Consider the following 23,775-nt stretch of genomic DNA (forward strand, 5'->3'; position numbering starts at 1 on the left):
TTATTATTATTATTATTATTATTTATATATTATTTCTAATGTTATTATTTTGGGGGCTCATTTATTTTAATTTTATTTATGTATTTTAGTGTATTGCATTTATTTATTCTCCTTCTGCACCTCCACCTACAGTCCTTTCCGTTCTTCTTTTTTTAGCATTATTATTATTGTTGTTGTTGTTTCAGTTTTTTTGTGCACTTATTGTGTTTTATGCGATTTTTTAAATCTCCCTCCTTAACTTCCACCGCCAGTCCCTCCTATTCTACTTCTGTTATTCTACTGTTATTAGTAGTAGTATTTTAATATTACCTATAATATTATATTGTTATTTTTCTTTATTTTAATGCACGTTTTATGTAAATTCTTTGTTTTATTATTATTGTAATTGTTATTATTATTATTATTATATATTTACAGTTTTTTCATCTTGTTTGTATTCTTTTACCTCTACTTCTTCTTTATATTTTTAATCTTACATTATTTCTTTAATTATTACTATTATTATTATTATTGTTGTTATTATTGTTGTTGTTGTTGTTGTGATTCATTGAAATATAATTACAGAAATAGAGATCTCTTAGTCTAAGCCTTCAGCAGAGATCAGTAGCAGCAGTAGAACAGTGTTCAGTGTAACTCGTTATCCTCCGGCTCTTCTGCTCTCTGTTCTTTATGTGTTGTGATCTGCTCTTGCAGCTCTTGCCTCTTTTGCTTCATTAATCCATCCACACTGCGCGCGCTCAACTTTAATGGAAAAATAAAGATCCCCCTCTTCTCCCCCCCCCCTCCCTCTGGGAGCCAATCAGATTGTCGCTGCACGTCAATGCAGCAGAGCGCAGAGAGCAGAGTGTGACAGTAGAGCGCGCGCCGGGAAAAAGGCAACAGAGGCGAGGGAAAGAGAGAGAGCAAGAGAGCGCGAGACGGAGAGAGTAAGAGGGAGAGAGAAAGAGAGAGGGAGAGAGAGAGAGAGAGAAAGAGAGAGGAGATAAGGAGAGCACGACCGCTCGCTTTCCTCTAGAGAACTGAAAAAAACTTTATTTATAAAAAAAGAGAGAGAGAACATGAGCAGTCAGCTGGAGGACGAGGCGCGCGAGCGCGGCGACTGTAAGAGCAAGTCTCCCCCAGTGCTCTCCTCCTACTGCATCGACAGCATACTGGGCAGAAGGAGCCCGTGCAAAGTGAGACTGCTGAGCGCGCAGAGTTTCCCCAGAGCAGCGGAGCACGAGCACGCCATGGACGGTAAGCAGCACGAGCGCGACATGCACGGGAAGATCTCTCCCACAGCCTAACACACACACGCACACACACACAGCGGGACCGTGCAGAAACAACACACACACACACACACACTCTCAGTGCTGACAGGTGGTGCTCTCCACTGACTGTGACCAAAAAAACTCAGCTCTGTTTGTGTCCGTGTGTGAGCGATTTCTACACGACTTTCTTCAGGCGACTAATGTGCACATTCTACTACTGCTACACGCAAAAGTTCTCCGAAACACTCCAGTCTAAACACGACTTAAACACAGTGTGTGTGTGTGTGTGTTTACCTCAACGCTGGAGAGTTTCTGTGCACCTGCCAAAGTTTGCCATTCCTCCGTAACTACTTACGTTTTTCAGAGAATGGAGTTCAGATTTACAGTATTTATATAGTCTCAGGGTTGAGTTCAGTTTTACAGTATTTATATAGTCTCAGGGTTGAGTTCAGTTTTACAGTATTTATATAGTCTCAGGGTTGAGTTCAGTTTTACAGTATTTATTTAGTCTCACAGGGTTGAGTTCAGTTTTACAGTATTTATTTAGTCTCACAGGGTTAAGTTCAGTTTTACAGTATTTATTTAGTCTCACAGGGTTGAGTTCAGTTTTACAGTATTTATTTAGTCTCACAGGGTTAAGTTCAGTTTTACAGTATTTATTTAGTCTCACAGGGTTGAGTTCAGTTTTACAGTATTTATTTAGTCTCACAGGGTTAAGTTCAGTTTTACAGTATTTATTTAGTCTCACAGGGTTGAGTTCAGTTTTACAGTATTTATTTAGTCTCACAGGGTTGAGTTCAGTTTTACAGTATTTATATAGTCTCACAGGGTTGAGTTCAGTTTTACAGTATTTATTTAGTCTCACAGGGTTAAGTTCAGTTTTACAGTATTTATTTAGTCTCACAGTGTTGAGTTCAGTTTTACAGTATTTATATAGTCTCACAGGGTTGAGTTCAGTTTTACAGTATTTATATAGTCTCACAGTGTTGAGTTCAGTTTTACAGCATTTATATAGTCTCACAGGGTTGAGTTCAGTTTTACAGTATTTATATAGTCTCACAGTGTTGAGTTCAGATTTACAGTATTTATTTAGTCTCACAGGGTTGAGTTCAGTTTTACAGTATTTATATAGTCTCACAGTGTTGAGTTCAGTTTTACAGTATTTATATAGTCTCACAGTGTTGAGTTCAGATTTACAGTATTTATTTAGTCTCACAGTGTTGAGTTCAGATTTACAGTGTTTATTTAGTCTCACAGGGTTGAGTTCAGTTTTACAGTATTTATATAGTCTCACAGTGTTGAGTTCAGTTTTACAGTATTTATATAGTCTCACAGTGTTGAGTTCAGTTTTACAGTATTTATTTAGTCTCACAGGGTTGAGTTCAGTTTTACAGTGTTTATTTAGTCTCACAGGGTTGAGTTCAGTTTTACAGGGCTGAGTTCAGTTTTACAGTATTTATATAGTCTCACAGGGTTGAGTTCAGATTTACAGGGTTGAGTTCAGTTTTACAGTGTTTACATAGTCTCACAGGGTTTAGTTCAGATTTACAGTGTTTATTTAGTCTCACAGGGTTGAGTTCAGTTTTACAGTGTTTACATAGTCTCACAGGGTTGAGTTCAGTTTTACAGTGTTTACATAGTCTCACAGGGTTTAGTTCAGATTTACAGTGTTTATTTAGTCTCACAGGGTTGCGTTCAGATTCACAGTGTTTATTCGGCCCAGTAGTGTTATTTAATCTCATAGGGTTGAGTTCACTTGTGTTGAGTTCAGATTTACAGGGTTTATTAAGTTCTACAGTGCTTTAGTGTTATAGTGCAGTTTTAAATTCAGCCCTGCAGTATTTATATAGTCTCACAGGGTTGAGTTTAGTTTTACAGGGTTGAGTTCAGTTTTACAGGGTTGAGTTCAGTTTTACAGTATTTATATAGTCTCACAGGATTGAGTTTAATTTTACAGTATTTATATAGTCTCACAGGGTTGAGTTCAGTTTTACAGGGTTGAGTTCATTTTTACAGTATTTATATAGTCTCAGGGTTGAGTTCAGTTTTACAGGGTTGAGTTCAGTTTTACAGTATTTATATAGTCTCACAGGGTTGAGTTCAGATTTATAGTATTTATATAGTCTCACAGTGTTGAGTTCAGTTTTACAGTATTTATATAGTCTCACAGTGTTGAGTTCAGTTTTACAGTATTTATATAGTCTCAGGGTTGAGTTCAGTTTTACAGGGTTGAGTTCAGTTTTACAGTATTTATATAGTCTCACAGGGTTGAGTTCAGTTTTACAGTATTTATATAGTCTCAGGGTTGAGTTCAGTTTTACAGGGTTGAGTTCAGATTTACAGTATTTATATAGTCTCAGGGTTGAGTTCAGTTTTACAGGGTTGAGTTCAGATTTACAGTATTTATATAGTCTCAGGGTTGAGTTCAGTTTTACAGGGTTGAGTTCAGATTTACAGTATTTATATAGTCTCACAGGGTTGAGTTCAGATTTACAGTGTTTATTTAGTCTCACAGGGTTGAGTTCAGATTCACAGTGTTTATTTAGTCTCACAGGGTTGAGTTAATTTTAACAATGTTACAAACACATTTAGAGCGCATTCACTCACATGGTGTTTATTCCTTATTACAGGGCTGAATTTACTGATTCTCTCGTGCAGTGTTTATTCACTCTTTTATCTACACGATTTCACTATATCCCTATAGGGTTTCGTCTCTAATCGTGGTGTTGATTTAGTCCTGCAGCACTGGATTCAACCATACAATGTTTATTTACTTTTTTACACATTTTACAGTTCATAGTTGAATTCAGCTTTATAGTGTGTACTTACTTCTACACTGTTGAATTCACTGGTGGTGTGCATTTAGTCCTACAGCATTGGATTTAAATAGTAAACATTAAACTGTAGGTTTTAGTGGATAATATTTTTATGATTTAGTATTTACTGCTACTTTTCTGGGTTTTGTGTTTTTTTCTAACTGTGTTCCCCTTCGTTTATATCCTCTTCTCCAGTGTGTGCTAAAGAAAACTCGGATGTGCACCTGCCCCCCAAACTGCGGCGACTCTACGGCCCCGGGGGCAAATACGTGGACCCTGGTCGGGGCTTCCTCGAGCCCAGTGAGAAGAGCGACCGCGAGCGGCTGCTGGAGCCGAGCTGCGAGGGGCTGAAGATCAGCCACGCGCCGCCGGTCAGCATCAGCCGCAGCAAGTCTTACAGGGAGCACGCGCTGCCGTTTGGCCCCGCGGAGGAGTCGCACGACCTGGGCGAGCTGAGCGCGCTCAAGTTCGAGGAGGAGGAAGAGGAGGAAGGCGCAAGAGACGAGGCGGTCGGAGCCGGTGCAGCCGCGGCGGGGGCGTCGGTGGTGGTCGGCGCAGAGCCCGGCCTGCTGCCTTCGCCGAAGGACGAGGAGAGCGGCCACGGAGACGGAGACGCCAAAGACGGGGAGGACAGCGCGTGCCTGTCCGCTGGGAGCGACTCTGAGGAAGGCGTGCTCAAGCGCAAGCAGAGGAGATACAGAACCACGTTCACGAGCTACCAGCTCGAGGAGCTCGAGAGGGCCTTCCAGAAGACCCACTACCCAGACGTGTTCACCAGGTACACGAGGAGGGGCGGGGGGGATGGAGCTTTGAATTGGGAAGGTGGGGGGGGGGTACTTGCGGACATGATAGGGCTGGGGGTATTTTAGGTTATAAGTTAATAAACAATATTACTTATACATCGTAAGAGAAAAATAGATTAGATAAAATAAATATAATAATGCAAAAACAATATATATATATATATATATTTATTTATTATTTATTATTAATTGCAACATTTTACAATCAAAAACTGATATTTTATTTTCTGTGATAATATTTTCAAAAGACGTAAAATCGTAGTAAGGGCTAGTAGAGTAATACAAATAATAATGACATAAGAATAATATATATATATATAAAAAAGTAGGAAGTGTATGTAACATAATGCAAAAATAAAAAACGCGTTTTTTTATTATAAATATTAGTAATATGTGTTATTCATAAAGCTGAAGCAACGGTTCAGAGACAAGCTGTCTTTCTGTTTACTATTTGCGTTTATTAAAATGATAAACCCATATTTCTCAAGATTTATAAATAGTATTCAAATATTAATATATGAAGATATATAACTATATCAATTATAATATTGACTGTTCTGGGTATGATTGTTTCACGTTAAGAATTTCAGCTATAACGGATATAGTCTATAGTATATATAATCTCTTTATCTGTGTTTAATACAATGTAATATCATTTTAATATGTATTATTATTATTGTTGTTGTTGTTGTGGCTATTATTAGAATTAGATTATTTTTATTGTTGTAGTTTTGTTGTCGTTACTGTAGTTATTGTAGTTATTATACAGCGGTAGTATTTGAGGGAACAGTAGAAACAATAAGAAGATATTTTACAATATTTTTAAAAAATATGATTTAATAAATGTAATAATTTAGAAAATTTGCTCGACTTCAAAATCCATCCCATATTTTTGTCCGGTATTTATTTCCGTTGAGCTCCTCATATTATTCTCATTATATTTGTCTGAAGTGAATATTGGAGATAAATATCAGAGGCTCGGCTCAGTGGGGGAGGCGATACAAACACGGCGTTTTCAGCCTGTTCGATCATCAGGCTTTTATTTCTGTCGTAGTAAATAACTGCCATCAATTTGCCCTCGTGCATTAGTCAGAAATGCTCAGCAGTGCTGCAGCCATTATTATGCTGGGTGCTCAGCCTACAGACAAGAGCCGTTACTGTAAAATAACAGTAATGAAAACGCTTAAAATATAATCTGTGCCTCGTTCCGTTCGGAGCTGATTTCGTTGTTAAAGTGGGTGTGCAGGTTTGTGCATGCACCTACAGGTCTGTGTGTGTGTGTGTGTGTGTGTGTAACCCGGTGTCGCGTGCTGTTTGTTGTTGCAGAGAGGAGCTCGCGATGCGCCTGGATCTAACAGAAGCGCGTGTGCAGGTGAGAGACGCTGGTTTTGATCTGTTGTAATCTAAAGGAGAAGCTCCCACTCTGTTGTTCAGAACAAATTTCATCCGAATCCAGGTTTCAGTTGCAGGTGAGCTGCCGCTGTTAAGCTGCACGTGCAAGCGCAAGAGCAAGCTTCCCGGGTTCTGCTAATGGCTGCATGTTTTAATTTCATTTGGAGGGTGTCCGTCTTTGGGGTCTTTAACTTTGTTAAACGACGTCGTATGCGTCACGGCCAGATCTTTCCTGTTATCGAAAGTTGTTGCGTCCAATCGAGCGGACATTTTAACGGCAATTACGCGCGCGACCGCGCTTCATAAAAGCGCACTTAGCGGAGAGCAAACACGCTCACAGCGCGGAGAAAATGCTGTTTGAATTCTCATCGCCTGAGCGGGGGGGAGGGGGGGGGGGGTATGTGATGAAGAGAGAGAGGGGGGGGGGTTGGGGGGGGGGATAATGCTATTTGATTTCCCATTTTGTGATTGCAATAGACCAGCATTGATCCGATGCTTTGCACTTGGAACGGAGTGAGAGACTATTAAAGGTGTTTGTCACCCCCCCCCCTCCCCTCACCCCCCCAATCCACCCCCATTACCACCACCACCTCCTCCTCCTCCTCTCCTCTATTCAAAGCATGGCCTGCATGATCAAGCCCAGCTCCTATAACCAAAGAGACAGGACAAACACATGGCAGCTCTGGAGGGTTATTGCCAACATAAAACAACAGATGTCTGTTTGGGACTGGGAAGGAACAAATCACTTAATGGGCTCGATCAGGAGGTGATAAAAACTCATAAATTCCCCAGAGGCCCTGTGATGCAAAAGAGCCAGAGATTGTGGTGGTGGTTGTGGCGATGAATGAAAGGAGGGGGGTGCCACCAGGGTCACCGTTCCGCTGTTGACACTGTCCTCACTATGAGAGCCTGTATGTAGACCCTGCCAACGCCACCCTGGCCAACCTGAAAGATTCCGCGAGCGCAAGGAAGCATAGGTGGCGGTGGCAGCCGTGGGAAAGTTAAATACCCCTTTCAGAGTCACTTGCATTTGGAGGAATTTCATTTAAAGCGCATTAATTGTTATTGGACCTCTGTTGAGCTGTTCTTCCGAAATCCTTTGTTAACAAGGCTCTTAATTACCACACTCCACCCTGTTTTTAGGCGGCCCAAACCAGATTTTAATTAGCAAAAGTTAGGCTAACAGACCATAAGCGAGTGGGTCTAGGGGTCATGTAATTACCCTTGACTTTCCGCCTATTTGTCACCTCATTAAAGCGACCCAAATATTGCACATGGACTTAAGTGTCAAGCTCATGCTCAGACAAGCATGCGGAGTGTCATACAGAATACAAATTGAACCAACAAGGATACCGCGAGAGAGCCTACACTGCAAACAATACGATGTGAAATTCATGTCCTCAAATTGCCCCTCGTTTTACGGCGCATCTAAGAAGATGCTCGATTGAGCAATGTTTCAGTGATTCCATCGGCAGCAACTGAAGTTTGAACATTGTCTCCTGTTGGATGCTCGTTGTAATCCAGTCCTTTAATCGCATCCTATGCTCCGTCTACAGGTGTGGTTCCAGAACCGCAGGGCGAAATGGAGGAAACGGGAGAAGGCAGGAGTTCAGACTCATCCTCCAGGTCTACCTTTTCCTGGACCCCTGGCTGCAGCACATCCCCTGAGCCACTACCTGGAGGGAGGCCCATTCCCACCTCACCCACATCCCGCCCTGGAGTCTGCCTGGACGGCCGCCGCTGCCGCCGCTGCAGCTTTTCCAGGTTTAGCGCCTCCACACAACAGCTCTGCCCTCCCTCCAGCTACGCCCCTGGGCTTGGGCACCTTCCTGGGTACTGCTATGTTCCGACATCCAGCCTTCATCGGACCCACCTTTGGCAGGTAGGTTGCCGTCATGAAAAATACTCACCATTATGTTACCTTAACTCTTAACCAACAGCGAATAATAAGGTCCAGTTAGCTTCTTGGGCAATAGTCCTATTCTGGATATCGTAGCTGCTAACCCTGACAGTATGTGCATTTGTGTGTTTGATGGAGCCTCCTTTGAGAACCTTATTGTGTAGAGTTTGTTGGGTGTAGGCTGATTGGAGTAATGAATGTACGTATGATGTTTCTACTAGTCCAATGGTACCTAACTCTGGACATTTACAATTCTAGAGGGCTTCGTTCCACACCAGATTCAGATTCTATGAAAGCTATAGAAAAAGATAAAGAAAACCTCCCTAAAGGTCTCCTTTCCATTGATGATTTTTCATAGTCTTATTTATAAATGAGATTGTTTAACAAGTATGACATTTAAAAGTTCCTAGAACTCAATGGTCAAGTCCTGAACCATTTAGGAAGCTTTAGGAGAATACTCCTGAAGGCCTTTATTAACTTTAGAAGTTGTAAGGAAACATTGCAGGAGGGTAGATCTCCAAAGTACCCTCTTTCTCAACAGTCTTGATTCTTGCCATATCTGCTCATTCTAAAAGTATGCACACACGGTCTATATAGACACTACATAAGACCCTGTGGCGTAGAACCTGAGCTAACCATGTCCTTTTTCCTGTCCATCTTTGCTCAGACTTTTCTCCAGCATGGGTCCTCTGACCAGCGCTTCCACGGCTGCCGCTCTCTTGCGCCAAACTGCTCCCACAGTTGAAGGTCCGGTTCAGCCCCCCGCTGGGCTGCCAGACCCTTCCTCCTCTTCATCCTCCAACTCCTCCTCCTCCACGGCCGCTGACCGCCGGGCCTCCAGCATCGCTGCTCTTCGTCTCAAAGCAAAAGAACACTCGGCTCAGCTGACCCAGCTAAACATCCTGCCCACCAGTGCCACAGGGAAGGAGGTGTGCTGAACCCTCCGCTCCTGAAAGATGCAAGCCCTTACCGAAAAAGCACGACCAAATCCACGCAGCAAGTGGCACGATGGCCGGCTGTCCCAGGCACTGGAGTCGTGACGTTGCGCTGTCACAGCAGTGCCACCCCTCTCCCCTCACTGGACATCCTTCTTTGGTCTCCATCCACTTGGCATGCTCATAAACCACAAACCCCATAGTCTCCAATGTAGCTATGCTGCCAAAGGGCATGCCAGTGAGGTTGTACTTTAGTAAAGCCAGTCTGTCATCTTTTCTGTTCATTTTTTAAAGCCAGGAAGCAGGCCTGGTGAAGCTACCACACAAAATAGGGACAATTTATATAAGACACTCAGAGCATATCAGCTCTTCCTGACCCGGTTCCAGTGTCGCACCAGAGGAGGGGTCAATATGCCAAAGGGAACTGCCATAAACCTGCCGACTCCCACTGTTACTGACCCCCTCACCCCCCTCCAAAGTCATCCACTCATCCGATCACTCCTCAGTGTTCATTTACAGTTTGCTCATCCCTTCTGTTGAGTATGCTGTTTAGGGGACAGTTAACAAAATTTATTTTTGTTTTTTAAAAGGACATTTAATGAGGAGTGCAGATCGAAACCATAGCTTGTTCACTGATTTGTGAAGAGTAGCCTATTTGTACATATATAGCACTGTAAAAATTAAGATTGGGGGGGGGGGGGGGGGTAAGGGGAAAAAACATGTACATTTGAAACATTTTGAAAAGATTCTCTTGATGTAGTATTGTATGAATGTTTTCAAGTAGAATTCAACTTATGTTGATTTTATGAGATCTTAGGTTTTTAGATGATTATTTATGTCTCCCTGTGGACAGTGAGAGGCAGGGCAGGACACTTCACTGTCCAGTGAGTGAGCTGTCTGGCTTTCTGACCTAGCCAGATAAAAGATGAATAAATGGATCTGGTGAAAAAGTCTATGTAAGCTCCAGCTTTTATTTTACTAAAATGGGGGGTGGGACTGGAACTAAAACTAAAAATCAGAAAGGAGAAAAATGTCAGATGTGTAATGTGTTTTATGACTAGTCTCATTTCAGGTTCTCTAGTAATAATATATGTACATTCAAGCTTTTATTTTATAAAAACAAATGACAATAAATACGATTTTATAATTAGAAAATGTGTACAATGTGCAGCAGCAGCAAACACTACAGTTAAAATGGCAAATTGTCACAATATTTTTTTTATGTTAAGTATGTGTTGGTATTAAAATTATTTAATATTTTATAACTATTAAACAAACTACTTAATTTCGCCCCAAACTAGGATACAATAAAAAATAATAATTAATTACGTTTATACGTTTATTCGTTAGCAATATAAATCAACATACGGGGTTTTGTCGTTTAAATGTAAACATGAATTGAAACGCCAGAATATTTGCTTAGTTTGCAAAAAATTCATTATTTATTAAAAAATAATAATAGTAATAATTAAAAAAATATATATATATTATTTTAGCTTTCATTTCTTGGTGTTTTTCCCCGTGCGAAAATGGGATATATTTTGTGAGGTCGTTTCGAGCGATGCAGTATTTCGTTGAGAAATCAGCCCAGAGGATAACGGTCGAGATGTGTTTGCTTTGTGAAATATCGTGTCTTCCTGAGAGGAAGGAGTCGGTTTGTGCGCCATTAGCCGCGCTGCTTCTAACAAAACACGGCGGAGGAGCTTCACAGCTAAACTCAACTTAACATCTGTAATGCCGGCTAAGTCGAGGCAGGGGCCTTTCTCATTAATGAAGTAACAACCAGTTGATCAGAATGTCTTTCTCTCTCTCCAAGCCCTGATTTAATTCCTCCTCCTCCTCCTCCTCCTCCTCCTTCTTCTCCTCCAACTCCCCCTAAATCCTCTCGGCTGGATCTCCCGAGCCGCGGTGCCATTACTGCACTCAATGCTCCTTTCAGCCCCAGTCATTTTCCCCCGTTTGACCCGTCCATGGTGCCGAGGCAAATCGCGTGAAATTACCTCTGGGATTAATTTTCCCTCTTTTTATTGCTTTAGCGCCGGTGAAAAGATTTTCTCTTTCCTTGTTTTACACCCGGCTAATCCCACTCATTTCGACGCCACAAACAAGCAGGATCAGTGGAAATGGAAATAAAGCGAGAAGATGATTGGGGAGGGGGGTCTCTCTCTCTCTCTCTCTCTCTCTCTCTCTCTCTCTCTCCAGCTGGAGCAGTTTCTAACTCTTCGCATAATTTATTCTCGCCAATATCGTGCACTAAGGACCCCCTCCAGACTTGTGCCAAGTCCCATATTAAACATGTGCCACGCCGCGCATGACAAGAACATGCTCAAAGCAGCATTAAGCGAAAAGGAGAAAGCCCATTTTCCCCCTCAGTGGCGGGTTTTAGCTCCAGAGAGGCACCTGGAGCAGAGCCCACACACTTCTAGGGTGGGTTTTAGTGGAGATTTTCCGCAAGTCGCTAATCTTATTGTGAGCATTATTAATGAATGGCAACCCAATTTACTTCTAATATCTGGGGAATTCTCCTCAAGTACTTTGGGCCACTTTTATTTTGCCCCCCCCTCTCTCTCTCTCTCTCCCTCTTTCTCGCATGATTAAACGACATAGGTTGATCCAGTCAGAGCAGAAACTCGTTCTTTAATCCTTTAGTCGTGGTTTTCTTTCTTTCTTTTTTTTTCTTTTTTTTTTTATAAATTATTTTAGATTTAAGCCAATAGCAGCCAAAAGCCCGTTTCCTGCTACAGGCCGTAAGTAAATGAAGAGGGCAAATCAGGGTCTTTTACAGTCCTCGTTCTAAATGAGCAAAGACTTAAAACACACTAATACACGTGTCCTTTTAGAGGGAAATGGAATAAAATGACTAGCATTCATGCTGAAGGGCGTGTATGAGCTGCCTACAATATCTGAACTCACAGATGTGACACTAAATGGCGGTCTGTGTGTACAGTGAGGAATAAAGCCCGTTAACCCTTTCATGGGACAACTAAACTTAGCATGTTAACTTGTTCGTGTGAAGCGAGAACACTTTAGTGAGGGCTCTATAAGGGTCCACGACACCTGTCAGGAGTAACCTCTCATGACAGCTGACAAAGCTAATGCCTTAAGACTTCTATGAAGACTTAAGTCCGAGGTGAAAATTACAGAGCAGCCTTTTATTTTTTTTATTTTTTTAAAGTTCAGTAAAGAGCGCATACATTTTACCTATAGACTTTAAATAAACATATAAAAGTGCTATTTTTTCGTTAGTTAATTAGGTACAATTTTCATAGGTTTATCATGCAGTTTTATTTTTGAAGTCGTTTAAAAGTCACGTGACTCTGCAAATACATTTTATGTAAATTGACCAAAAAGCACGTGCAACACTTCAGATATGGACACCATTGAGCACCAGGCACGAATTAAAAACTAGACGAACTGCATCAAGGCTATAAATCAGGCCAAATCCATCAGCTACTTTCTTGTTTAGGCTTGATTGTAAAGAGTGGCTGTGAGTCGCGGCTGGGTCCGTCCCGACCGTGGGGTTTAGCACCAGCTCTGATGAGGAGTTGCTCTCTCCTTTTCTGGAGCTGCAGAGTTGAAAACACCGGTTGGAAGAAGAAGGGGGGAAAAGGGGGTCTGAATGGCGGCCTAGTGGCACTCCGGCCCCTTTTCGCCGTGCCTTAATTCCCCCCGTCTCTTTTACCCCTCATCCAATTAGCCCGGTGTATTAAGCGGTTTATCATCTCATAGCCCGCCATTCACGCAAACAAGGAGGAGGGGGGGCGCTTTGCAATGGGAGCCGCTTTCCTTTTGACACCCACGACCACTTACATATTCCGCAGTGCCATGAATAATGGCGAGAGAATGGAGCACTAATTCCCCTCATCAAAGGGAACCTTGTCCACCGCTTTGCTCAACACCACTATTCTGGTTTTTTAAGGGGGAAGAGAGAAGAAAAAAAAAAAAGAGAAGAAAGTGAGAGAGAGAGAGGGAGGCAATAAAGCTTAGCATAGCCTAACAAAAACGAATCGGTCTTATTAGCTTAGCGGGCGGAATGAATGCAAAGCCTCGACGCCATTGAGCGGCCCAGTTTGAAAACAAGCCTCTGCTGGCACGATAATGCTTTAGCCCGAGTCTGAGGAATGCCTCATTGAAACTTGAGACCATGCATTGATGACTTAATCTTGTAAAGTGCGATATAAAAAGAGAGAGAGAGAGAGAGAGAGAGAGAGAGAGCCATTCAGTCAGTCAGCGCTATCTGCTCCCTCAGTTAAAGTATTTTACTCGGCGCAGCAGATGTGATATAATAATAAATATAAATTTACTTCATTGGCAACGCAGGCCTCCACACAAACGCTGTCGATCATAGTCCGGGCTAAACCCGGGGCATAAAGCCACTCTTTAAAGTGTACAGTCTCTTAGGTCGGTGCCATTAGTGGCTGTCGTCTAAAGTGATTTTTCAAGCACGGTATTTATGGAAATTGGCATTTGCAGTGATGAAATGGTGTAAAGAGAGAGAGAGAGAGGGGGGGGGGGGGGGTGAGGGAGAGATGGAAAGAAAGGAGAGGAAAAAAAAAAGACAGAAAAAAAAAAAAGTCATCGTTCACCTGTCATTATAAACACCCGGAACAAGCAGGAGTGAGGTGGTTTTAACACAGGCTCCAACACAGCAGCCTTCAGCCTCCCCCTTTCTTTACATGCCTTGGTAGAGAGCAGACACCAGGTTGGCTGGCTGCTTTATTTGTGTTTGTTTGTTTGTTTATTTATTTATTCAGCCAGCCCAGTGTCTACTGGAAATGGTAAAACACAAAGATGGAAGGAAGCCTGTGGATCCTTTGTATCGCTTTATTTCAATTTCAGTACAAAAAACACTTCATTAGGCCACTCCAAGCACAGCTACGATCAAGAACAAGGTCTAAGATAGACAGAGAGAAGCCTGCAACCATCAAGTACAACAAAAGTAAGAAGTAGAGGCAAAAATGTAAAACTGGTAACACCGATCGCAAAGCAATGACTAACCGGCCGACCATAAGTGCAAGGCACAGCTCAAATGGATGTCCAATCGGCAAAAATCACTGGCCAAGTCTGTATCATTGGCTAATTGCCACGCTGTCAAGGACCAGTGGTGGTGGTGAGAAGTTATTACCCCTGATTGTTACCTCCAAAATCTTGCCTCTGAGTGTAGTGGAATTAGGGGGGGGGTTTGCAAGGGTGGTGGCGACGGTGTCGTCAAAAGGTCTTTAGGCCCACTTCTTGCCCGTTCTGCCACCAAACAGAGATCGATTAGAGGATAAATGGACGAGATGAGAGACATGGGTCAGAATGGGAGCCGGTGGTCAATCAAGGCAGGGTCTGATGGTCACACGTAGCGCAGTCATCATCTATTGTCACCTCTGACCTTAATTCACACCACACCATCCTCACACAAAAGCAGTACTGTGGACAGCGACGCAAACAATGAGCTTACAAGCAGTCAGAAATTTAAGTGTTGGGGGGGGGTTGGGGGGTGCAACAACTGGGAAACAGCATTCAGTACATTACAAAATTCTTATATACACTGTCTTTAAAAAAAAAAAAATAATAATAATCATGGGTCCACTCCAGAGCAAACAAACACAGGAGAAAACAAATTCTCCATCTGTGGATGAGCCACAAGGTTCAACTGTCCCACCTCATCCATACAGAACGTTGCTACTTCAGTGAGGTGAAGGTCTGGAAGAGCTTTGCCAGGTTGACCTCGGAGTAGCTGCTGGAAGTCAGGACGCGATCCACCACCCCCTTTATTTTCTTATACACATCTCTCTCCTTATTCCAGCCATTCCTGAACTTCTCTGTGGACAGAATAAAGGAGTTTATTAAAGACAGTGTTGTTGAAGCAGAACAGCAAAAGCACTGGGGATAAACCTGTGTTAGTCAATAGTCTAAAACTGAGGCTCTGTTTTAATATTTGTGGTCCAGATAAGCACCCAGTCCTCCCAGCATGCTAATCCTACCTCTATGCCAAACGCAGATAATGAGCAGTCATAAAATGGCAAAAAATGTTTATTTGGACCACATGAAGCTGTCTTCACACTAGTAGTGTGGTTCTTTTGTACACACTAGAGCGAAGAATCTCTCTAAAAACTAGCACACTAGAATTGAACATAAACCCAAAATTCTTTACTTTTATAAATGTCTCCAACCTCATTGACAAGGGACTTGTGGGTAGATGAAGATTTGCCATTTTTCATGTATGTATCTGTTGACCCCAGTATCACCAAAACATGTACTTACACTTTTCCAGAGTGCAAATCAGTTGTCTGGTGTCTGATGCTGAAAGTTTCAAGCAATCATATGCCAATATGGACTACGGTTGTGACGGTATGAGATTTTCACAGTCTGATACTCATCTTAGACAGTATCCTGGCTTACAGTATCACAGTATGAATTCTTATTCTAAATAATTAAGAAAGCTGCACAGGAGGTGGCACGTTTTGATTTCAGTTAATGGTTTTTCTTCTTAATGAATTAATCTGCTGACTGTTTTCTCTACTGATCGATTGACTGATTTGTAGAACTTTAAAAATAGTAAAGGAATGGATTCTTTCACATTTTGATTTTGGTTGCATTCCACCCCCCCCCCCCCCCCCCCCCCAATATTGCTATTAAACAAATGAACACAGTATAATAACCATCAATTTTCCTACAATCTAAAATCGGTATACTGCTACAACCCTATTATAGACATTCATCTAAGATCTGTGCACACCCCTAAACATAAGAGTTCTGAAATCTGAGAAAACAGGGCAGAGCCAACGCTTGCAATGAAAAAGAAACCCCCACTGTTTCTTCTAACTTTGTACAAAGAACCAATTTGAAATGTTAAACAGCAACCTCAGCTTCTTACCCAACCTTTCCCGTGGCCCTTAAATTCTAGCTCCTGGTTTAACAAGCACACTTGGCAATTAGGCAACAACTCGTTAACTGTTCCTCCCCCATCCCAAATGAAGTCTGGCATTTCAGATAAACAAAAATCTGAATGAAATACAGCACTGCATCTACTAGTAAATGGCCTGTTAGCGAGCAAGGCTGGAGGAGCCATCTCTAAGAAACCATCAGTTATAATATCGAACTCTGCTCTCGGACAGAAGCTTGGAGAGGTTTATCAAGTATCATTTCAAATGAAAGTCCCAAAGAATCGATAAAGCTGCAGTAATCTGGCGTTGTGTGGGTAGTATGGTGGTTTGAGGGGCTAGATGTCTGCAGAAGTCTGGAGGCTAAATAGACTGCACTGCCGGGAAGCCATGGGGTCAGGCAATCGGGTCGATATCCTAGGTCATTTATCCCAACAGGAGGGCCTTCAATAACAGAGAGGAGATGATGGAGGAGCCATTGGCAGGCTAGCAGGACTGAACTGGAATTACAGACAGAGTCAAAGCCTTTAACCAAAGTCTTTTGTAAAGAAGATGTCTGCACCCTAAAGCAGAGCGTGAGCGGGAAGTTGTTCCATATCAACAGAGTTCAATTCACTGGACTTTTCACGGGAAAACAGAACATCTGCATGTGACAAGAGTACAAGCAAGCCACAGCACAGAATCTCTGGGCATGGCGTTGCAATTAGTCCTCCAGCCAAAGAGGGGCAACATGACCAGCCAAAGCCACAGGCGATGTTGGGGTGAGAAAACTGCCACTCTTAAAAGATTGGTGCTTGTGTCAACATCAGCAAGGCCTGTGCAATACAGACAAAACACAAAACACTAGTACTAGGACTATACTGTTATACGCTGTAAATCCAAACCTGTAGCAATGGTAAAGTATATACTTTAGTAGACATTGCGCCTACTGACGTTGGTCTGCCAGGACAAACACACTCAGCCGTATATCAAATTATAGGATACATCACAATGTCTCGATCCAAGAGCACTCACCCCACCAATAAAACAGAAAAGGCAGGGAATCTACACACTGCTTAATTTATAAATTGCCTGCTGCTGAGATTAAACTGCTAATCTATATACTGATGAGGCTAAAAGGTCACTGAATTTTAGTATCTGAGGACAAAAACAGCCACTTCAGAGTAGTGAGAAAAGAAAAACAAATTATTAAAAGGATGATTTCATAGCCTGATAGTAAAAAGCACATAGTAAAAAGTGCAATGTCTCAATAAGACAAACGACATATTGTGCAGGCTGAGCTACAAGAGGACAATGTTTAGACATGCCAGATGATATAATCCCTAGCACTGGCCAATCGTCTTCGTCACCTTTTCTGGGGTCCAGATTTCAATCATGGTCTGACTCTATTAGCAGGTGTAGCACAAACACAAGTCGAACCCCCCATGGGAGAACAAAGGTTAAACACACAGGAGAGTGGCCAAGTCCAACCTTCTAGAAAGACAGACACAGAAAGTGGGATGCACCCCACACACACACACACACACACACACACACACACACACACACACACACACACACACACACACACACACAGAGATATAGAATATATTTTTCAGCTGCTCGCAGCTGCCATTATCATACATACATTTTACCTCCACAGAGTGAATGAGAGATAGAGCGAGAAAGAGTCTGCGAGAGAGAGAGACAGTAAAAGAGAACAAGAAGGCTGGCACATGAACCAGAGCGAAGGGGGAGAATACTATTTACCTGAGAAAAGAGAGAGAGGAGGGAGAAGAAAGATGATGCATGATCAAGCGAAAGCAATCATGTCATCATTTTTGAAAGGTGGGAGAAAATAATTCTTTTTTTTTTTTTCCCCTCCCTCTCTCTCTCACACACTGCCTTTTTTCACCCCCTTCTCTCTTTCTCCTCTTCTCCTCCTCTTCCTCTTCTTCTTCTTCATTCTTCCCCAACCTCAGTCATTGTGTGGGGAATGGATAAAAAAGAGCAACTTAAAAGCCACGAAGGTTGTCAGAGACCCCCGCTTTCCTTCTCGGCCCGGCAGGGGTCGTATTTAAAATAAATAGCATTTCGAAAAAAGGGAGAGAGGGAGAGCGAGAGAGAGAGCGAGAGAGATGGGGAGAGTCTTGGAGAAATGGGGGAAAAGAGACAGGAGACATGAGCAAAGGAGAGGAAACTGAGAAAGCAGAGCAAGGCAGGGCAAGGCAGAACACAGAGAAAGAGAAAGAGAGAGAGAGAGAGAGAGAGAGAGAGAGAGAGAGAGACAGAAAGAGATTAAGAAAAGGAACGAGGGAAGACAGGAGGCAGGGGTTGGCACAGCCTTGCCTCGTGACAGAGGAAGGGGTAAGCTAGTCCAGGGAGAGTGTATCAGCTTCCATGCGCTCTAACTAGGTGTAAATACAATAACAAGCATGTAATTAAGTGAGCATGATGAAGTTAATGGAGATCATACATTCCATTTGGGCTGCTTATGAATATTCTATTAGATGTTATCAGGCAGCTGGAATAGCTGTTAATTTAATCATCACTGCGAGCAGGGAAAAGTTCTTTGTGCGAGTGTAATTGCACAGAATGAATAATTGATTTGACAATCGCACCCGCGGATTTCCAGCAGCTCAAGGCTGGCAGAGCGCGGGGGAGGAGGGGCGGGGAGGGCGAGTGCTGTGCGCCCTGAAGAGGTTGCAGAGGAGATAGCCTGCAAATTGAGCATTAGCTGCACACTGATAAAGGACAATTTTTATTTTATCAATGCGGCAAAATTACATTACGGCGTGAGCATAATCACACTGCCCACACTTAAGAAGAGAGAGAGGAGAGGGGAGAGGAAGAAAAAAAAAAAAAAAAAAAAGAGACAAGTGAAAGGGAGCGAGAGAGGCTGAGAGAGTTTGTGCACGCATAAAAAGAGAGATAGAAGGAAAAAGGGGGGGGGGGGTATGAGAAGTAAAGGGATGACTAAAAGAGGAAATAAATTGCTCTTCATGAAAAGAATGAAATCAGAGTTCAACATGATTTGGAAGTCATTGATACAAGATATCTAATATTTCAGAAAAAAAAAAAAAAAGAAAGCATTTTATTATGGAAGGACTCCTGCCGTGTGCGAAATTGCCTCCACATTTACCTCAGTTGCCGCAATCAGGCGGACGACTGTGGTCTACATGTAGATCAGATTCCGAGTCTGCATCCAAAATGTCTTTCCTCGTTCCAGACGCACACATGGCACCCCGCTTCCACTGTGTGCACACACACAATACGCGCGTGGAACTCCATCGCCTTTTAAATCCCAGCTGAGAACATTGATGAAGTCAGCTAGTATGAAGTGGCGGTGACGGCGGCAGCGGCAGCAGCGCCAGCTCGGATGGGCATTTACCAGTTGGGATGCTTCCAGTCCATGCAGGTCCGGAGACCAATCGCAGGCCCGGACAGGAGGGTTTATGCGGCCCACTTCCAAATAAGCACAGGGCTGCTAAGAGCTAAGGCGCTAACCTGATGAATAGTGTGATTTACTGCGATTCCTCCATACAGAGCACATGGTAAAAAACGATCATCTGCAGTAATTTGAATCAAACTGCGGAGAGAAAAACGGGTTGAGAGGGAAAACGGAGGGGGGAAGGGAAGGAGGAAAGGACAATCTAACGCCGCTAAACCTCTAGGCTGTACATAGTGCTGCTGAATGTTTCTTTCTTCTAGTTTTTTTCTTTCCTTTTTTTTTTTTTTTAAACCTTGTCCGAGAATAAAGAGGCAATTTCCATCAGTTTTTCCTCGCAGGAGGAATCAGATAATCTAGAGAGGAAAATACGGCAAATGGGCGAAGCGTCGGCCCGCAATTTCATCATCAAGCAACAGCTGGAGCTGCTGTCGGTGAACGGCAGCGCCACCCCTGGCCAGAGAGAAAGGAGCGTGAGGGCGGCTCAGTCAGTCAATCAGGACGGAGACTCAGTCAGCCGGTGAGTAAGTTTAATGTCTCTCTGGACTTAACTCCCCAAGACTGACCAGCAGGCCCATTTACCCAGCCCTATTGTTCCTGTGGCCGGCCGGCTGGAGCGCAGAGGTTTGAGGCCGGCTTCGTGGATCGCTTCCCTCACCTCCAGGCCTTGGGTCCAACCGCCCCCTTCTCCCTCTCGCTCCACCTCCCAGCACTGTACGGCCGCAGTTATCTAAAGCGCCACAATAACAGCAGAGCCGACAGAATAGGGGGAAGATTGGTTTTTCTATTGTGCCGCCGAGCTGGCATAATGCCCACTTTAAAAGCAATTCCTCGCTCATCAGAGACAGACAGAAAATCTGCCAGATACGACACTAAACGGCCCAGGTTTGGCGGTGGGGTGGGGGGTGTTGGTGTGTGTGTGTGCGGGAGGGGGGGAGGGGGTGTTGGGTGAATTCAGTAAAATTACAGTTGGGCGGGTGTGTGCACACGCGTATGTGTTTGCGTGTGTACTGCAAGGGGGCAGCTGAAAGTTTCTTGAACTGCACTTTATTCCATCATGCCTACTACGCTGGCGCCTTTCTCTCAGCTCGCTCCAGCCTGGAGCTCAACCCCGCACTTCTTTCCATTGTGCACCGGTGGTTGGAGTAAATGGACTGGAGCAAAGGATACATCACTGCCAACTGAACAGCAGAATAAACCACAAGCCTAAAAATGAAAGAAAAAAAAAACTGCACTCCCTGATTCTCTGCAGAGGGAGGGAAAGGGTGGGGGACATTGGGGGGGGACGGCAGCAGAGAAAAACAGAGCAGCCTGAACATGAGAAATTCCTATACTTGTTAAGGTTTAACGCATCACTCTAAACTCAATGTAAACACTACAGTTAATAATTACCATCCATTTCCAAACCTCACTTCGGAACACAGCGGTCGTATAATATTTAAAAATGTTTAACATTGAAAAACACTTCGTTTAGTGCACGTAAGCAGCTGCTCAAACCCTTTGTCAATCTAGTGGAGGTATTTAGCAAAGTCATTTGGCTAAGAAAAGAATCAGTACGTAAGGTTAACTTCTTAAACTCCACACAACAGCCAGTGGTTCCAGCACGGGTCAACTCTAAAAGAGGCGGGTGATTCATCATAGTTATCAAAGCTTGATCTATTTTACTAAATACTTAAAGCAACAAGTAGACTTGGCTAAAACATATTATCCAATAAAACTGCATTTCTACACAGAATAGGTACCAGAAAATGCTATTACTCCTGATATCAGTGCTTGCTTATGTAAAGTGCTAGATTTCATAAGAATTAGGTTATTACTGAAAGATAATCCACAAGTAACTCATGTCAGGTGTTCAGGAGTGTAAGAGGTTGGAGGTTTCTGCATGGCTGTATATATTTTGCCCTGTTGTTGGGAGCTTGGGAGGGCAGAATCCTATCTAACGATATCAATTAACTCAAGTAACTGATTCTGTCTTATTGGATGAGCAGAATATAAAAGAAAATATTTAAAATATACCACTCATTTGTCTGCCTATGAAACCTCCATATGTTCAAATAATAGACATTTCCATAAGAGGTGTCTGCATGCTTGGTGTATTATAAAAATGTCCAGTGGGATTTCGGCCACCTCTAAGGAGAACTAAACTGTTCTCAACTAAAAAACCCCATGGAGAGCATTAACCTGCCATGCTCTTTAAAGCCACACAAGTAAATGAGTCCCAAAGGCAGATACAGCATAGATGCATGCATGCTCACTATACTGTAGGTTCTACGCCATTACTCGACCATAACCTGTACAGATAGTGGTGCAGGAGACCATTTAAGTATACAATGGCAAATCATAACCTGAAGCAGATATGGTACATAGCATGGTGCAACCAAATACATCCAGCATAAATGCCAAGACTCTGTGCCCCCTCAACATGGTAAAGGCACACCTGGGGTCTTAATCAGGACCTGAACCAGGTAAAGACAGTACCAGCCACCCAGCCCTGTAATTTCACCCCTAGACCCCACTAAGCCCTGCAGTCTGTAATACAGTAATGCACGGTATTACAGTGATGGGCCAGGGTTGGGAGGGTGGAAGCAATGACAACTTAAAGGCTATACTTTAGAGCTGCGTGTAAGATGTACATCCAGGAGCAGTCCACTAATCCCCACCAGACAAACATCAAGAGAGGCCTTTGTGTGCAATAAGACTTAAGTGAAGAGCCAAAGCTTTAAGACCACCCATAGATGATGTGAATAGCGTTGATTATTCCGTAACGATGGCACACATTACGGCTTGGGATGCATTTCGGACAGTAACTGAACAGTTGATTCTTGTAGTTGACATGTTGGATACAGGAGAAATAGTCAGGTGTGAAGACCTGAGCTAAATTGTTCTGGTGAGATGAGTGGGTGGGAGCATCTCCAAAACAGCAAGGCTTGTGGTGCGTAACTACTTGGAGCAAGGACCAAACAAAAGGGTGTTTGGGACAGAAGGGCTACTGTCACAGAGATTTTAAATGATGGTTACGGAAGGAATATGCACCAAACGCATGAGTGCATCCCACCCTGTGTGGGGTCAGAGACCAGTCAGAATGTCCTTGCTAACCCTTTCCACCACTGAGTGAAGTGTCTATAATATGCAAACAAGCATCTAGAATGGAAATTAAAAGCAATGGAAGGAGGTCATCGGGTCTGATGAGTCAAGGTTTCCTGGATGGCAAATGTACATGTGAGCAGTTGTGGGGTGTGCTGGAACTGTGTCGAACCTGTAACTGACCAGATCTGACATCCTAGTGCTAGGTACAATAGGGCACCACTCGATCTCTTATTAATGGTCACATATGTAAACAGAAAGCACTCCGCTCTCCTATTGGTCAACGCCAAGGAATAAAAAAAAAAATTGCGTGCTATACTTGGTCAGGGTGGTGTTTGTCCTGAACAGCAATAACAGAGACTTATGTATAGTCGCACCAAGAATACACAGTACATGGTAAGAAATAGACGTCCATGCAGCGGGTAAAAACTGACCAACGCAATGCAGAACCATATTTCACAAAAAATTACAAATGACTTTTCCAAGCTCTAAAATCACTCTTAAGTGGACCACTGCTTTGCAAAGAGGAAGAATTCTGGACTAAATTTAACTATTGTCTCGTTTTTGAACTTTTTTTTTAACAGTCGCTTTGAAATCATCTGTGGCTCAAGCCACCCGTTGGAAACAAAAGGAACATTTAAAATCTATGTCCTTGGTTGTACATAGATATACAACCAAGGTGGTTTTAAGATGATTTATACTATATAAAAAAAAAAACCCACACTGCAAACTTTAGAGCAGTTGTGGAGAGCAGTTCATAAGCAACCACTACACAAGCTGGGTGGCTTGGAAGCAAACATAGTGAAAACCTCTGGACATCAGCCTTAACAATCCAACCTGTAAATGTTTACATCTAATCTCAACAGGTGAAAATCAGGGGTAGGGGGAATAAACAAAAATCACCGCTTGAGGAATTAGAGGCAAGGTGGCAGTGACAAGCAGAGCAGTTGTCAGAACTCTGAAGATTGGCCACAATTACCCAAAGAAACAACAGCAGCGAAAAGTAGAGAAATAAAAATTCCAGAGAGAAGCCAACTCTATAATCATGTTAGCCCCCCACTCCCCCCCCCCCATCCAGACCCACTCGGCTTGCTTCATGTTCTGAGTGGTCATCTATTGATTACACATTATATTTATCTACGCTTCTCGCTCTCGCTCCGGACCTCATTGGCACATGTAGAAAGAAATAAATAAATATACAAGTCTGTTCCAAGAGGTCCTTTTTAATCAAGTGACATCAATCACAGAGGCTGGCGGGTAAGTAGCCGAGGCTCGGCTAGCTCCGGTCGCGCC

At 43.0% G+C, this 23,775-nt stretch overlaps 2 protein-coding genes across 3 annotated transcripts in view; one reads left to right on the forward strand and one right to left on the reverse strand.

The window, feature by feature from the left end:
- The first annotated feature begins 864 nt into the window (after positions 1 to 864).
- On the forward strand, positions 865 to 9,784 carry arxa (aristaless related homeobox a). The gene is made up of 5 exons (XM_072658092.1): positions 865 to 1,236; positions 4,265 to 4,847; positions 6,199 to 6,244; positions 7,821 to 8,146; positions 8,832 to 9,784. Exons 1-5 carry the CDS (start codon positions 1,059 to 1,061, stop codon positions 9,100 to 9,102), a joined length of 1,404 nt encoding a protein of 467 aa, XP_072514193.1. The 5' UTR covers positions 865 to 1,058; the 3' UTR covers positions 9,103 to 9,784.
- A 4,133-nt stretch (positions 9,785 to 13,917) lies between these two features.
- pola1 (polymerase (DNA directed), alpha 1) overlaps positions 13,918 to 23,775 on the reverse strand; it is a 62,367-nt gene continuing 52,509 nt past the window's right edge. For both annotated transcript variants that reach the window (XM_072689925.1, XM_072689916.1), the window contains exon 37: positions 13,918 to 14,909. In XM_072689925.1, coding sequence (XP_072546026.1) covers positions 14,770 to 14,909 — 140 coding nt within the window. In that variant the 3' untranslated portion in view covers positions 13,918 to 14,769. The remainder of the gene's footprint in view (positions 14,910 to 23,775) is intronic.

Source organism: Salminus brasiliensis, chromosome 1, assembly GCF_030463535.1.
Source record: "Salminus brasiliensis chromosome 1, fSalBra1.hap2, whole genome shotgun sequence".
Lineage (NCBI taxonomy): Eukaryota > Metazoa > Chordata > Actinopteri > Characiformes > Bryconidae > Salminus > Salminus brasiliensis.